The 15,262-nt window shown below is 47.2% G+C and overlaps 1 protein-coding gene across 1 annotated transcript in view; it reads left to right on the top strand.

Annotated features, from left to right (window-relative positions):
• Positions 1-14,208, top strand: part of APOD (apolipoprotein D) — a 16,249-nt gene extending 2,041 nt beyond the window's left edge. Inside the window, exons 2-5 of the mRNA XM_032171946.2 lie at positions 3,205-3,355; positions 8,956-9,077; positions 11,555-11,643; positions 13,764-14,208. Coding sequence (XP_032027837.1) covers positions 3,233-3,355; positions 8,956-9,077; positions 11,555-11,643; positions 13,764-13,999 — 570 coding nt within the window. The 5' untranslated portion in view covers positions 3,205-3,232 and the 3' untranslated portion in view covers positions 14,000-14,208. The remainder of the gene's footprint in view (positions 1-3,204; positions 3,356-8,955; positions 9,078-11,554; positions 11,644-13,763) is intronic.
• Positions 14,209-15,262: the final 1,054 nt, after the last annotated feature.

The following is a 15,262-nucleotide window of genomic DNA, read 5'->3' as shown; positions in this document are numbered from 1 at the left end:
TTGTTGTTGTTTGTTTGTTTGTTTTGAGATGGAGTTTTGCTGTCCGCCCTTTCTCTCACAAGGAGTTTTGTTGTTGTTTGTTTGTTTGTTTGTTTTGAGATGGAGTTTTGCTCTTGTTGCCCAGGCTGGAGTGCAATGGTGCAATCTCAGCTCACCACAACCTCCATCTCCCAGGTTCAAGCAATTCTCCTGCCTCAGCCTCCCGATTACAGGCATGCATGTAATTACAGGCGGCATGGGATTACAGGCATGCACCACCATGCCCGGCTAATTTTTTTTATTTTTAGTAGAGACAGGGTTTCTCCATGTTGGTCAGGCTGGTCTCGAACTCCTGACCTCAGGTGATCCACCTGCCTCGGCCTCCCAAAGTGCTGGGATTACAGGCTTGAGCCACCGTGCCTGGCCTCACAAGGAGTTTTAACCACAGGAATAAAACTAATGCAACCAAGAGACATCTTTGGAAGACAGGCAGTCAAAGGGGTTGTTCTGAAACCCTCCTACTGAGGTGAAGAATCTGTTTCAGCTCACAAGAGAACATTTTGTCAGAGTAAGATGTAGAACTGACTTTTGCTGTAAGTGTCATGTGGTGGTGAGAGTCATCAGGTCACAGAGGCGGGGGGTTATTGAAAGGCCCTGTGGCGGTGCACAGAAGAAGCAGGTTCAGGGTGCTGCGGACAGGAGAGGGAGAGATGGAGCCCGAGTCCCAGCTCTCTGCCCCTTCCAGGCCCCAGCTTCCCCATCTGTACACCTTGGAAGTAGGGCTAGAGAGATGACCTCTAAGGTCCTATCCAGGGTGGGGACCTCGTGGAATGTGCGTAGTGTGTGGCCAGTCTTTGAGGTTTGATCCTCTGGGCCAGGCTTTCAGCTTGGGCCTACTAAGTAGAATTAAAGATCTCTTTAAAGTGGTTGCAAATTTGTGTGGGTTTAGGTTGCATTTCTATAAATTCATCATCCCCCAAAAGGTTAAAAGAGAGGTTTTGTTTACACAGTGGTGGAGCTGATGAGAAACGGAGCCTAAAAGACGAAGGAAAGTGGCCCCATTGCAGCCTTGCTCAAAGGGGCCTCAGCAACCATCTCCCCCCCCCCACCCGCAGCAACCCCAGCTGGCAAGCTTCCACTCATTACATAACTGTTCTTTTGAAAACCAGGCAACAAAACCTCCAGGGAAAAAAAAAGCTATTGATTATTAAAGGGTATTTAGAGGTTTAGAGACTCATGATAAAGCAGTTATAATTATTCCTGTAATGACACATCCTTTGAAATGCTCAGATCTGAGAACATTTCGCTTGCATTGCATCAGTCGCCATCATTACGGGGAGAAATGCAGAGAGCTGGAAATAGCTCGTGTGCAAGCTACAGGCAAGGAGTCACAAGGAAAGAAGCAAACGGACAGCGAGTCAGTGAAGGAAACGGGGGAGCTTCAAATGCCCAGAACCTGCACACAGTTCTGCAGCCTCTGTCTCCCTGCTTTGCCGCCCCCCTTCAAAGCCAGCTTCTGCTGCCAAAGGACTCTTGGGGTTGAAATGCTTGTTGCACAGTTACACATCAGCTGACAGTCCTTCTCTGATTTAATGAACTTCATCTATGAAAAATACCCTCAACAGGCCGGGTGCGGTGGCTCAGGCCTGTAATCCCAGCACTTTGGGAGGCCGAGGCGGGTGGATCCCTGAGGTCAGGAGTTTGAGACCAGCCTGCCCAACATGGTGAAACCCTGTCTCTACTAAAAATACAAAAATTAGCCGGGAGTTGTGGTGGACACCTGTAATCCCAGCTACTCAGGAGGTTGAGGCAGGGGAATCACTTGAACCCGGGAGACAGAGGTTGCAGTGAGCCGAGATGGTGCCACTGCACCCAGCCTGGGTGACAGAGTGAGACTCCATCTCAAAATAAAACAAAACAAAACAAAAACCCTCAACAGAATGTCAAAAAAAAAAAAAAGAAAGAAAGAAGAAAAGAAAGAAGAAACCTGGGAAATACCATCATCTTTCTGCTTTTGATAATAACAATAACTAGCATTTATTGAGCATTTACTGTGTATCAGACACTCCTCTAAGTACTCTCTGTATATTATCTCATTTAATTCTCACAAAAATTCATGAGCTAGGAATGATAATTATTCCCATTTACTAGACAAAGAGGCTAAGGCATAAATCGGACACAGTTATACTTAGTATGGGGCAGAGTCACAATTTGAACCTGGCTGGAGTGACCCTGGAGCCCCCAGCAGGCTGCTCCCTGTTAAGGTTTCCAAGCGCACTCTGGGCTGGTAGAACAGCCAGCAAGGCGAGGGCGGGGGACGGGTGGTGTCAGAGAGGCATCTCCCCGAAGAATCTCAGAGGACACTAAGTGTTGGGCAATGTTTGATTTGGTTTTGTGTCTTTTGTGGTTCGCTTGAAGGCTTTAATCCCCCACTTTACACAGCCCCCTCCACGTCCCCCGCTTTACACAGCCCCCTCCACGTCCCCCGCTTTACACAGCCCCCTCCACGTCCCCCGCTTTACACAGCCCCCTCCGTCCGGGCCCTCCCGTCCCCGGCCTCGTCCTGCCCCTACGTCCCCGGGGCCCTCAGTCCCCCCGTTTCACCCCGTCCGTCCCCGTTTACAGCCCTCTCGTCCCCGGTCAGCCCTCCCGTCCCCGTTTACACAGCCCTCTGTCCCCTTTGCCCTCGTCCCCCGCCCCTCCGTCCCCGGACACAGCCCTCCGTCCCCTTTCAGCCCCCCGCCCGTCCCGTTTACACAGCCCTCCGTCCCCTTTACACAGCCCCTGCCGTCTCCGTTTACACAGCCCTCCCGTCCCTCATTTACACAGCCCCTCCGTCCCATGTACAATTGTTTCTGTTCATCTGACAAGTATCTACTGAGCCGACACTTTGAGGTCCGTGGGTGATTCTGAGGAGCACTAGACATAGTGCCCATCCTGGGAGATGCATAATTGGGTGGGAGAGGGGTGCAAAATCAATCCAACAAACCGGAATACCAGGCAGAGAGTGCCCTCATGGAGGTGCAGAGGCTCTGAGGAAGGCCTCACAGCAACACGGACAGGCAGGTGTTCCCCTGCAGGATGAGGGTTCGCATGGGCTGGGGAGAGAAGAGGAGGGACCGCCCACAGAGGGGCCCGTGGGCACAGGACTCTTGCTTCATGATTGCGTGGCCTTAGAAGACTCAGAATGACAACCCCAGCTGCTTTGCGTTCCCCCAACTCCAGGTCCCTTCTCCAGCCACCCAGCCCCAAGATGGTGGTGCTGCTGCTGCTGCTTTCCGCACTGGCTGGCCTCTTCGGTGCGGCAGAGGGACAAGCATTTCATCTTGGGAAGTGCCCCACGCCTCCGGTGCAGGAGAATTTTGACGTGAATAAGGTAAAAGGCGAATCTCCCATTTGTTTTGCTGCCTCCAATGTGAATAAGCATTCTACAAGGTTCAAGCATTCTACAAGGTTCAATTTAATTATGCTGCTTTAATTTCCACTGCACACCTTGGGACAAGTATTTATCTTATTTGGGTTTTCCCCAAAGCAGACATCTGCTGAGACAAAGACTGCAGGCAGGGAGGTTTGGGATGATCCCAGGACGCACGAGAGCAGGTGAGAAGGTGAGTCGGAGACAGCACAGAAGCAATAAAGGGTGCGTTCCTGAGCTGTCGCCCTGGGCCATCAGGGTCAGTCACACTGGGCTCCCTCTGAGGACAGGTGGAGCCTGCCCCTCTGATTGCCCCACAGCCGCTGCCAGCAGGCCATGGGAGCATCCATGGCTCTAGCCAAGCCCCTGGCCAGAGGAGAGACACAGGGTCTCAGGTGGGAGGCCGGCGGTGTCTGGGAATTGCCTACCATGGCTGTGGTGAACTCAGAGGTGGACTGAGGGGATACAGGACCAGGGAACCACAATAGCTGCTGCAGAGCTATTATCCCTGTTCTACAGATGGAGCACTGGAATCTCCCTCCCCAGCTCACGCAGCTGGTAAATGCAAGTAGCATTCAAAACCAGGCTTCTCAGCAGTGCAGGGCACCCAAAGGTCACTCAAACAGGGCCCAGGAAAGCCCAAAATTCCCCAGGGGGCTTTCTTGGTACCTGCGCTAAAATGTCATCAATACAACAAGCGCCTCCATAGATGGTCTTTCTTCCTGGGGTTTAGGGGGAGGGGAAGGAAGAGGGTGGCAGAAAGAGGCAGCTATTGGAGGAGAGAACTCACAGGCTCCCACTGTTGCTACTCAAGCCTGGAATCTCACCCTTAAGACTTCCTCTCCTTAGTGGAACATTTCATTGTTCCGAAAAGAAACCTCACATCCATTCACAGAGTCCCCATCTCCCCTCCAGCACTTCCAGCCCCAGGCAACCACTAATCTACTTTCTGTCTCCGAATTTGCCTATTCTGCACATTTGATAAAAATCAAATCATACTGTATGTGGTCTTTTGTGACTGGTTTACTAAACGTTTTCAAGGTTCCTCTCCTTAGGAGAAGGTTTGGATCTCTTTTAAGAATGGTAACAGTAACATCGAAGTTGTTGTCATACACTCGCACCTCAAGGTGAATGAATGAGTGTTGGGACCTCTGAGGGGATGCTGGGTGGGAGAAGGAGCACCATCAATGGGATCAGGAGATACAGGTGCGGTAGGAAGAGGCCATAGAGTACACTAAAGTCTACACTGACTTGCTCCACTTACGGGCTGATCCCTTTGTTCGGGTAACTCTGATAGACCACAGGGAGGCTTTAAAGAAAAGATCCAAGGAATCTGAGTTATATTTTCGCTTTTGGATACAAATCCCAAAGCACTTTGGAAATGATAACTGATCTGTATTTATAAAAGTCCTTTGAGAATTCAAGCGGGATTTAAAAAATAGCAGCTTTATTGAGATATAATTTGTATACCATGTAATTCACTCGTTTAAAGTAGCTTTTCACTTTCAATTGTTGTTAGTATCATCACAGAGTTACGCAACCATCACCACCACAATCGATTTAGAACATTTCACTGTTCCAAAAAGAAACCTCACATCCATTCACAGAGTCCCCATCTCCCCTCCAGCACTTCCAGCCCCAGGCAACCACTAATCTACTTTCTGTCTCCGAATTTGCCTATTCTGCACATTTGATAAAAATGAAATCATACTGTATGTGGTCTTTTGTGACTGGTTTACTAAACGTTTTCAAGGTTCATCCACATTGTAGCATGTATCAATACTATATCCCCTTTTATTGCCAAATAATATTCTTGTAGGAAATCCTTATAGGAAATCAATTGACTGTATATGTGAGAGTTTATTTTTGCTCTCTCAGTTCTATTGATCTATATGTCTATACTTATGCCAGTACCACACAGTCTTGATTACTATAGCTTTGTGGTAATCAAAGCCTTGAGGTAAGCTTTGAAATAAGAACACATGAGTCCTCCAACTTTGTTCTTCTGGCTATTCCGTGTCCCTTATATTTTCATATGAATTTTAGGATCAGCGTGTTATTTTCTGCAAATAATCCAGTTGGAATTTGATACAGATTGCATTAAATCTGAAGATCAATTTGGGGAGTATTGATCTTAACAATATTAAGTCTTCTAACTTGTCAGCATAGTGTATCTTTCCATTGAATTAGGTCATCTTTAATTTCTTTCAACAATACTTTGTAGTTTTCAGAGTATAAGTTTTACGTTTCTTTGGTTAAATTTATTCCCAAATATTTTATTCTTTTGATGTTATTGTAAATGGAATTTTCTTTTTTTCTTTCCTTTTTTTTTTTTTTTTTTTTAGACAGAGTCTCGCTTTGTCACCCAGGCTGGAGTGCAGTGTCACCATCTTGGCTCACTCACTGCAACCTCCGCCTCCCGGGTTCAAGCAATTCTCCTGTCTCAGCCTCCCAAGTAGCTGGGACTACAGGCACAAGCTGCCACACCCGGCAAAGTTTTCTTGTATTTTAGTAGAGACGGGGTTTCACCATGTTGCCCAGGTTGGTCTCGAACTCCTGAGCTCAGGCAATCTGCCTGCCTCGGCCTCCCAAAGTGCTAGGATTACAGGCGTGAGCATGCCACCATGCCCAGCCTTTTAAATGGAATTTTCTTAATTTCATCGGCAAATTGTTCATTGCAAGTAGAGAAATACATTTATATATGTATATTTTTTGTGTGTATGTGTGACAGAGTCTTGCTCTGTCACCCAGGCTGGAGTGTAATGGCACCATCTCAGCTCACTGCAACCTCTGCCTCCCAGGTTCAAGAGATAATCCTGCCTCAGCCTGCCAAGTAGCTGGTATTACAGGTGCGCGCTACCATGCCCGGCTAATTTTTAAATTTTTTATAGAGACGGGGTCTCACCATGTTGGCTACGCTGGTCTTGAACTCCTGACCTCAAGTGATCCACCTGCCTCGGCCTCCCAAAGTCCTGGGATTACAGGCAGGAGCCACTGTGTCCGGCCGAGAAATATATTTGATTTTTGAATATTCATCTTGTATCTTGTAACCTTGCTAAACTCATTAGATCTAACAGTTTTTGGTTTTGTCTCTGTTTTAGATTTCTTAGGATATTTTATATGTCATCTGCAAATAGAGTTTTACCTCTTCTTTTCTAGGATTCTTTTTCAATACTGACCGGAGATCTGAAAAGATTAAGAAGCCTTGGCAAAAATAATATGAGATCATAAGGAAGCTCTGAGTTTCCTCTTTTCTGAAAAATCATGCTTCCTTGGTTTTTACTGTGGGACATGAAACTCACTTTAACAGAAACAGAACACATTTGAATGCACTGTAGAAAATGGAGCTTCTTCCGAGAATGTCTATGAAACCAGTTAACCTCTAACCTTATTCTTTGGTACTTTAAATGAATGTTAAGCTCAGTGGCTTTAATTGAAAGCTGTGCTTTAATAAGTGAGTAGAACTTTATGGTCATGAATGTGGCGTGTGTTTGAGCGGAAAGCCGTGGCTGAAGCAATACTCACCTGTTTGCAGCATCCTCTCTTTTCAGTTCTGACTCTGCAGGTGAGCGCATCTCTTTTTGTTTTTAAATTTCTAAAAGAGGCCGGGCGAGGTGGCTCACGCCTGTGATCCCAGCACTTTGGGAGGCTGAGGCGGGTGGATCACGAGGTCAGGAGATCAAGATCATCCTGGCCAACATGGTGTAACCCCATCTCTAGTAAAAATACAAAAATTAGCCAGGCATGGCAGCAGGCGCCTGTAATCCCAGCTACTCAGGAGGCTGAGGCAGGAGAATCGCTTGCACCCGGGAGGCAGAGGTTGCAGTGAGCTGAGATTGTACCACTGCACTCCACTCTGGTGACACAGTGAGACTCCATCTCAAAAAAAAATTTTTTTTAATTAGTATTTTAACTACGTAAATATATTTACATTGTTCAAAATCCTAAAGGTGTGAAAGAATACACCACATAAAGTTTCCCTCCCACCTCTGTACCTCAGTTTCCCTCCCCAGTAGCAACTAGTAAAAACCATGTATTATGTAATTTTACAGATAATATATACATATACAAGCAAATACATAATAACTGTGGTAAGCAGAAGAGTGGCTTCCCAAGGTGTCCACGCCCTAACCCTGTGAATGTTACTTTGCATGGGAAAAGGGCTTTTGCAAATGTGATCGAAGTTATGAGCCTTGAGATGGCCGGATTAGCCTTGATTATCCAGGGGAACTCAATCTAATCACATAAATCCTTAAAAGCAGAGAATCTTTCCCAGCTGTGGTCAGAGAGAGAGGTTTGATGATGGCATAAGAGTCAGAGAGGTGCAATGTGAGAAGGATCTGACTTCCTTTTGCTGGTTTTGAAAATAGAGGAAGCCCCAAGCCAAGGAATGTAGGCGGCCTGTAGAACTTGGCAAAGGCAAGGAAACTGATCCTCCCTAGAGCTCCCAGAGGGAAACACAGCCAACACTTGGAGTTCAGCCCAGTGAGACCTGTCAGACTTCTGACTTACACAACTGCAAGATAATCAATCTGTGCTGTTTGAAGCTTGTGGTAATTTATTATAGCAGCAACGGAAAACCAACGTAATAACCATTTTCTCCATTTTTACACAAAAGGTACCTTAATATATACACTATTTTGTACCTGACTCTTTTGTCATTAAATATGAGAAATCACTGCATACCACTCTTTTGAAAAGAGAAAGTAAAATTCCATTGTCTGGATATGCCATCGTTTACTCACCCAGCCCCCTTCTAATACTCACATAGGCTGTTTCCTATCTTGTATTATTACAAACGGTGCTGTAATGAATAACTTTACACATACATCATTTCTTATATCAGGAGGATGCATTCCCAGAAGTGAAATTGCTGGGCCAAAGAGTATAATATGTATTTTCAGCTTTGCTAGATATTGCCAAACTGCCCTCCGCAGAGGTTGTAAACTGGTATGGTCTCCCTGCAACATGTGCCAGGCAGCCTAGGAGGACCTGGTTCCCTTGACCTTCCCCACACAGTGGCAGCTTCCTCTAAAGCTAACTGTACACACCTGAAGTCTGGACGGGGCGCAGGCCCCTAGAGAAAGCATGATACAGATCTTTCAAATCCCCACCACCTCCCCAAAGCCTTGGTGACCAAATCCCTCCTCAGGGTCAGATGAGGAAAGTTCGGTGCACTCTGGAGTCCTACCTCCCTACAGCGAACACATCTGACTTTGCACAAGATTCAAAGATGACTTGTAGAATCGTGCACTGTTTCAGGTGAAAGGTATTTCCCATCATGCCCTTTTTTTTTTACAGAGTCTAGAATGTCACAGCGAGTTTGGCTGAAGTGGGCACTGAAAAGAGCCCTTTACTCAGCATTCACCCCCCGCCCGCACATCCTATCCTAGTCACGGATTCTCATTGCAATCAATCTCTTGCCCAGTTGCCACTGGGAACAATGAGGCCCATTTTGTGTGGCTTCCCCAGGACAGGGCTCTGCGTCTGCACGACAATGGGGAAGAGGTTGCAGGTCCCCAGAGAACCACAGGGTTTTGCTCTGCTTGTTGTCTCTGCAGTATCTCGGAAGATGGTACGAAATTGAGAAGATCCCAACAATCTTTGAGAATGGACGCTGCATCCAGGCCAACTACTCACTAATGGAAAACGGAAAGATCAAAGTGTTAAACCAGGAGTTGAGGTGAGTGGCTGTGGGCGTCCGGGGCCAGGCTTGCAGAGTGCTGACCCAGAGTGACTGGGTGTCCGGCAGCCTGGGTCAGGGAGGATGGGAACCTTGCTGGGTCGGGACTGCCTGCTCCTAGCAGGAATTGAGAGGAAAGCGTTTGGCAGGCAAGGACGGCAAGGGCTAGGATCCACTTATGCGTTTCCATGACCACCTGCGGGGCACAAACTGACAGGGCTCCTGCCCTCACTGCAAAATAGATACTCTGGTAGCAAAGAACATCAAGACCATCTCCTCTGACCTCCAGCCTGGGAGAGAAGCCGCTTCGACACCATCTGCTGACGGAAACATCCAGCTTTGTTCAAACACTTCCAGGAACTGGGAGCTCATCACCTTCCAGGACAGTTCATCCCATCTCTGGGCAGCTTAGTCTATCAGAAAGCTCCTTTTCTTATTAAGCAAGAATCACATACACAATATTCCCACTCTAGGTTATGTAAACAGGATATCCTGTAGAAGTGTACATTTCTATTACTGAGGGCTTCTAACACAATAATTAATCCAAAAAGTTGCGCTTTGGAAAGCAAATATAAACTGAAAAAGAGCGCCAGGAAGAGCTCCTTCCTACCCACCTTCCACTCTTGAAAATACAAATGCAGTTTTTCCATGAACACGTTGTGACTTCATGGTCAGAGACTGGTGTCCTGAAAACCGTTCTGGAGCAAAATGCAACTGACGGTGAAAAGGGCAGAGTCTGTTGGGAGGAGACTGGTTTGTTGCTAAGTTAACATATGCAGATAGAAACAGACCATCTTCCCCAGCTGTCTGAGATGCAGATGAGAGAGGAGGGCATGGTCTCCAACTTTACATGGTGATAAACAGAGAACATACTTGGGAACATCAGAACACAGTTCCCAGAATCCCTGGCCTGTTGCTCATTGTCCTGTTTCTAGGACATCCGTCACCACTAACCATAGCATTAACCTACTGACTTGCTTTTTTTTTTTTAATTGTATTTTAGTAGAGACGGGGTTTCACCATCTTAGCCAGGCTGGTCTTGATCTCCCGACCTCGTGATCCGCCCCCCTTGGCCTCCCAAAGTGCTGGGATTACAGGCGTGAGCCACCACGCCCGGCCAACCTACTGACTTTCTAACACATACGACTGCTCTAATTTCAATTGGCCTCCCTGCTCTGCCTTGAGGATTGATAAACAGACATCCTCTCCTCTGTTGGCTTCCTAGGAAGAGCACCCTGATGCCTTAGCACCCTCCCTTTGGTGCCTCCATCTCCACACCTTTCCCCTTCTCCCAAGTTCATGGGGCCATTGGGAGTCATCTAGATAGCAGGCTCATTCAAAGAGGTGAAAGTATTGCATCCAATCTAAGCCCCCAGCTTTTAAGACACACCACTGCGTTATATGCCACTAAGAAAGGAATGACACTGCTAATTGTCAGGTGGCATCAATTGTGAGATATGTATTTCTTCACATTTAACGTCTCTGAAATCTGGGCATACCTGAGAATCACTGAGATAAAGTAAATGTTTCTTCACTGCCTCCTTTTACTTGGCCTACATTGAAATCCCCCACACTCACTCAGAGGCTTGCTGAACTGGAAGGAGTCTGCCGACTCAGGCCCCTTGATGGGACAGGCGATGTCACATGATATCACTAAGGCCCAAAGAAGGGAAACGCTTTTGTGTCTCCCTGTTTTGCATTATTTTCAGTGATCAAGTCCATCCTCATCTGTTCCTTTGGCCCTTCTCGTTTTAAAAAGAAGTGAATCTGCCAGGCGCAGCGGCTCACGCCCGTAATCCCAGCACTTTGGGAGGCTGAGGCAGGTAGATTGCCTGAGGTCAGGAGTTTGAGACCAGCCTGGCTAACACGGTGAAACCCCATCTCTACTAAAGATACAAAAAATTAGCCAGGCGTGGTGGTGCATGCCTGTAATCTCAGCTCCTGGGGAGGCTGAGGGAGGAGAATTGCTTAAACCCGGGAGGCAGAGGTTGCAGTAAGCCGAGATCGCACCACTGCACTCCAGCCTAGGGGACAGAGCAAGACTCCATCTCCAAAAAAAAAAAAATGAACCTTCTTTGTGTGTTGGGTTGTTTTTCCATTCTCTTTTCTCCCTTTCTTTGGAGTCTGGGAGCAGGAATTGGTCTTTCAGGCCATTGCAGATAGTCAGAGATAGTGTTGAAGTGCAAGGGCCTAACATACTGTTCCGTCCTGGAGCTTGTCAATTGTGGCTTCTTATCACCCCGCTGCTCTCTTCCCCTGCTTGCCTCAGAGACAGTCACAAGGGAAAGGGCAGGCCATGGAGCTAGGGTCTAGCCTGCCTTTCAGAGCCTCTCTTACCAGAAATCACGGTGTTGGCTGCCACGGTCCTTAGTGGCACAAATCTTGTCTTTCATTGCTTATCAGCTCTCAATGAGTTGTTTTTCTTTTCTCTTTTCTTTTTTGTTTTTTGTATTTTTTCTTTTTTTTACTCACTGCAGAGCTGATGGAACTGTGAATCAAATTGAAGGTGAAGCCACCCCGGTTAACCTCACAGAGCCTGCCAAGCTGGAAGTTAAGTTTTCCTGGTGTAAGTATCCACTTTTCCCAGGAGGATTCAGGGACAGGAAATATGCAGACTGAAGGCTAGCACCCCGGCTTGGAGAATTCCTGAGACACCTGAGTGTCATCTATAATCACTCAGCACATAATTATCTGTCAAACACTTACTGCATGTCATGCACTAGGGTTGCCATGATGAGCCAGACAGAGCTGGCCTTGTTACTTACGGAGCTCACATCCCAGCGTGGATACTGACACATGACCCCGCAATTTACTATAACTAGCTAGCGTTTCAATAGGTGAAACACAAGTAGGTGCACACAGGGTGTGGGCTGTAGAAAACACAACCCAGTCTTGTTTCCCAAAGGAAACTGGGGCCCGAAAAATTAGCAGATATTAGCAGAACAACCTGCACGGCACAGAAACTAGGAAGCAAGAGATGACAAGAGTGACGGCAAGTTTGAATCCTGCTTCCGCCACTTTCCAGTCCCAATGTTGGGGATCCTGTGAGATATCTAATGACAGGCATTTGCCTCTGTGTTCTGAGCTAACTGAGGAAGGGACACAGGCAATAGAGAAAGCACCAAACATTAGCTTTATTTCCGATGAAGATACACTAGAGAGTTCAACCCAGAGCCGTGAGGCTTTCTAACGCGAACAGTGCTTGAACGCCCCTTTCCCACCTGCAGGGCAGACACTGAAGTCATCAGCTACAAAAATTACTCCCTGCACTTCCCACTTCTCACCCCTGCCACTCCTCCACCCCACACCAGTCGAGTTCCTAGAGGGGGGCAGAGAGGAAGTTCTAATTTTATAGACCAAGAAAGGAATGCTGGGAGGAGAAAACAGCTCTTCTCACACATATGAATATGGACAACTAACTTCCATAGTTAGTGCAAGCCAGAAATAACTGCCCAGTGTCGTGAAAATAAACTAGATAAACACACTCTGTAAACTGTAAAGGGCTTTATACACAGTTTCTCTTGTTATTTTTATCAAGAAGCAAGCTAAAGTGCAGGCGGGCTGAGTGACGCGGGCCGTCACTGAACTCATTAGAAGTAGAGTTGGGACCTAAACCTAGGTCTCCAAACTCTCAACTGAGTATTTTTCCCATAGGGATCAGGGACGGGGATTGGAGCGAAAGCTAACTATTACATGCATAATAAGGATTAGACGTTTGCATTAGGCCTTGTAGGATGTATGGGAGATTATGGAAAAGGATTTCCAAGTGAAGGGAACTGGAACATAGAAGAAGGCCTGAATACAGGCGTGTCACGAAGTCAGGAGTTCAAGACCAGCCTGGCCAACATGGTGAAACCCTGTCTCTACTAAAGATACAAAAAATTAGCTGGGCATAGTGGTGTGTGCCTGTAATCCCAGCTACTCAGGATGCTGAGGCAGGAGAATCGCTTGAACCCAGGAGGTGGAGGTTGCAGTGAGCTGAGATCGCGCCATTGCACTCCAGCCTGGGCGACAAGAGCGAAACTCCATCTCAAAAAAAAAAAAAAAACGAAGAAGAAGGCCTGAATAAAGAAGCCTAGAGCCTGGGAGTGTACATGGAGAGGGACATGAGGCTAGGAAGGGCCTTGAATGCCACATTAGACGGCTTGAAGTTTCTTCCATAAACAATAGGAGACTGTCAAAGTTTTCAAATAAGGAGAGACACATGAAGTTTTCTGTATTGTATCTGGGTAAATTTATTCTTCAGAGCTGGACCATGAGAGGAAGGCAGAATGTGCCGGCCTGGGTGAGTGCAGGTGGGCCATGATGCCGCTGCTGGCAGAGGTAGGAGACAGATTTTTCCAAAATCACTCTGGGCTTAAGAGTTCTCAGTCCACCTGGGAATACACAGAGCAGCTGAAATGTGCAGATGGGTGATGACTATAACGCTGTCTCTCTCTCTCTGTCTGGGTGAGTGAGGCAGGCAGGCAAGCAGGGCACCAACAGTGCTAGAAAGGGTTAAGTCAGAAACACTCAGTCTAGGCTTTCGTCCAAACTTCTTTCCAGGGTCTTTCTGTTTCTGGATTGATAAACAAAATCAGAGGTGGGGGGGCTTGGTGGGTGGTCGTCTGGGCCAGCCTTCTTGTGTTGTCCTGAGATTTCTCTTGCCCTCTCCCTCCAATAATGCTGCCTCTCTCTGGTTCTCAGTTATGCCATCGGCACCGTACTGGGTCCTGGCCACCGACTATGAGAACTATGCCCTCGTGTATTCCTGTACCACCATCATCCAACTTTTTCACGTGGATTTTGCTTGGATCTTGGCAAGAAACTCTTATCTCCCTCCAGAAACAGTGGACTCTCTAAAAAATAACCTGACTTCTAATAACATTGATGTCAAGAAAATGACGGTCACAGACCAGGTGAACTGCCCCGAGTTCTCGTAACCAGGTTCTACAGGGAGGCTGCACCCACTCCATGTTACTACTTCTGCTTCGCTTTCCCCCACCCCACCCACCCCTCATAAAGACAAAACCAATCAACCATGACAAAGGAAGTTGACCTGAACACGTAGCCATGCCCTACCCTGTTACCCTGCTAGCTGCAAAATAAACTTGTTGCTGAGCTGCTGTGCTCACAGTAGATGCCAAGTTGGATTAATTATTGTGGGTTTTTCATTATAAGCTTATGCTTAGAAATCCTTAAACAGGCTGGTCGTGGTGGCTAATGCCTATAATCCCAGCACTTTGGGAGGCTGAGGCAGGAGGATCACCTGAGGCCGGGAGTTCAAGACCAGTCTGGGCAACATGGCAAGACCTCATCTCTACAAAAATGTTTTTAAAAATTAGCTGGGTATGGTGGTGCACACCAGGAGGTGGTGGCAGGAGGATCACTTGAGCCCAAGAATTCGAGGGTACAGTGAGCTATGATGGCACCACTGCACTCTAGCCTGGGCAACAGAGCAAGACCCTGCCTCTAAAAAGAAAAAAGAAAAAAAAAATCCTTAAGCAGTTATGTTGAAAAAAACCAAGCACTGAATTGTCCTCGTTTAAAGGTAACAATCCTGTTTCTGGAGTGGCGGTAGCTGACGGCAAAGGCATATTTTGGGTGACCTGAATCCAGATGCCCCCATTCTGGAGTAGATGCTCCTTTCAGGGTGAATTACTTGGGGGTTCGGAGTCCCTGTGGGGCAGTTTCTTTGAAGTGTTTACTTTCTCCTCAGGTCTTCAGAGCCAGGCTGAAGAATGAGCCCATCTAGGGGTTTATGTAAGGAAGAATCTCTGAGGAAGAACATAGGGAGTTTCTTTTAAGGAAAAAAATACATACATATATATATATATATATAATGTTGTCATTCATTCAACTGATATTTATGGAAGCCCAATCGCATTCCAGGCATTGAAAAATACAGAATCCCTGTCCTCCCACAGAAGCTCACAGTCTAGTGACAGAGAAACAAATAAAGATGCAGTTATAATCCAAGGTGAAGAATGCAAAGGCAGAGGCACACAGAGGGTGCCGGGGAGCTCCACGAAAGTCCCAACCCCTGCCAGACACAGGTAAGCAGTAGGGTTGTGCAGCTACACCTACGAGCACTCCAATTTCCCAAGACCAACAGGTCTCGAGAACCTCTTTGTGGCCAGGCGCGGTGGCTCACGCCTGTAATACCAGCACTTTGGGAGGCCAAGGCGGGTGGATCACCTGAGGTC

The sequence above is a fragment of the Hylobates moloch genome, unplaced genomic scaffold (assembly GCF_009828535.3).
Source record: "Hylobates moloch isolate HMO894 unplaced genomic scaffold, HMol_V3 SCAFFOLD_13, whole genome shotgun sequence".
In the NCBI taxonomy this organism is placed as follows: Eukaryota; Metazoa; Chordata; class Mammalia; order Primates; family Hylobatidae; genus Hylobates; species Hylobates moloch.
The sequence above is the reverse complement of the archived record's forward strand: the minus strand, read 5'-3'. Positions and strand labels throughout refer to the sequence as shown.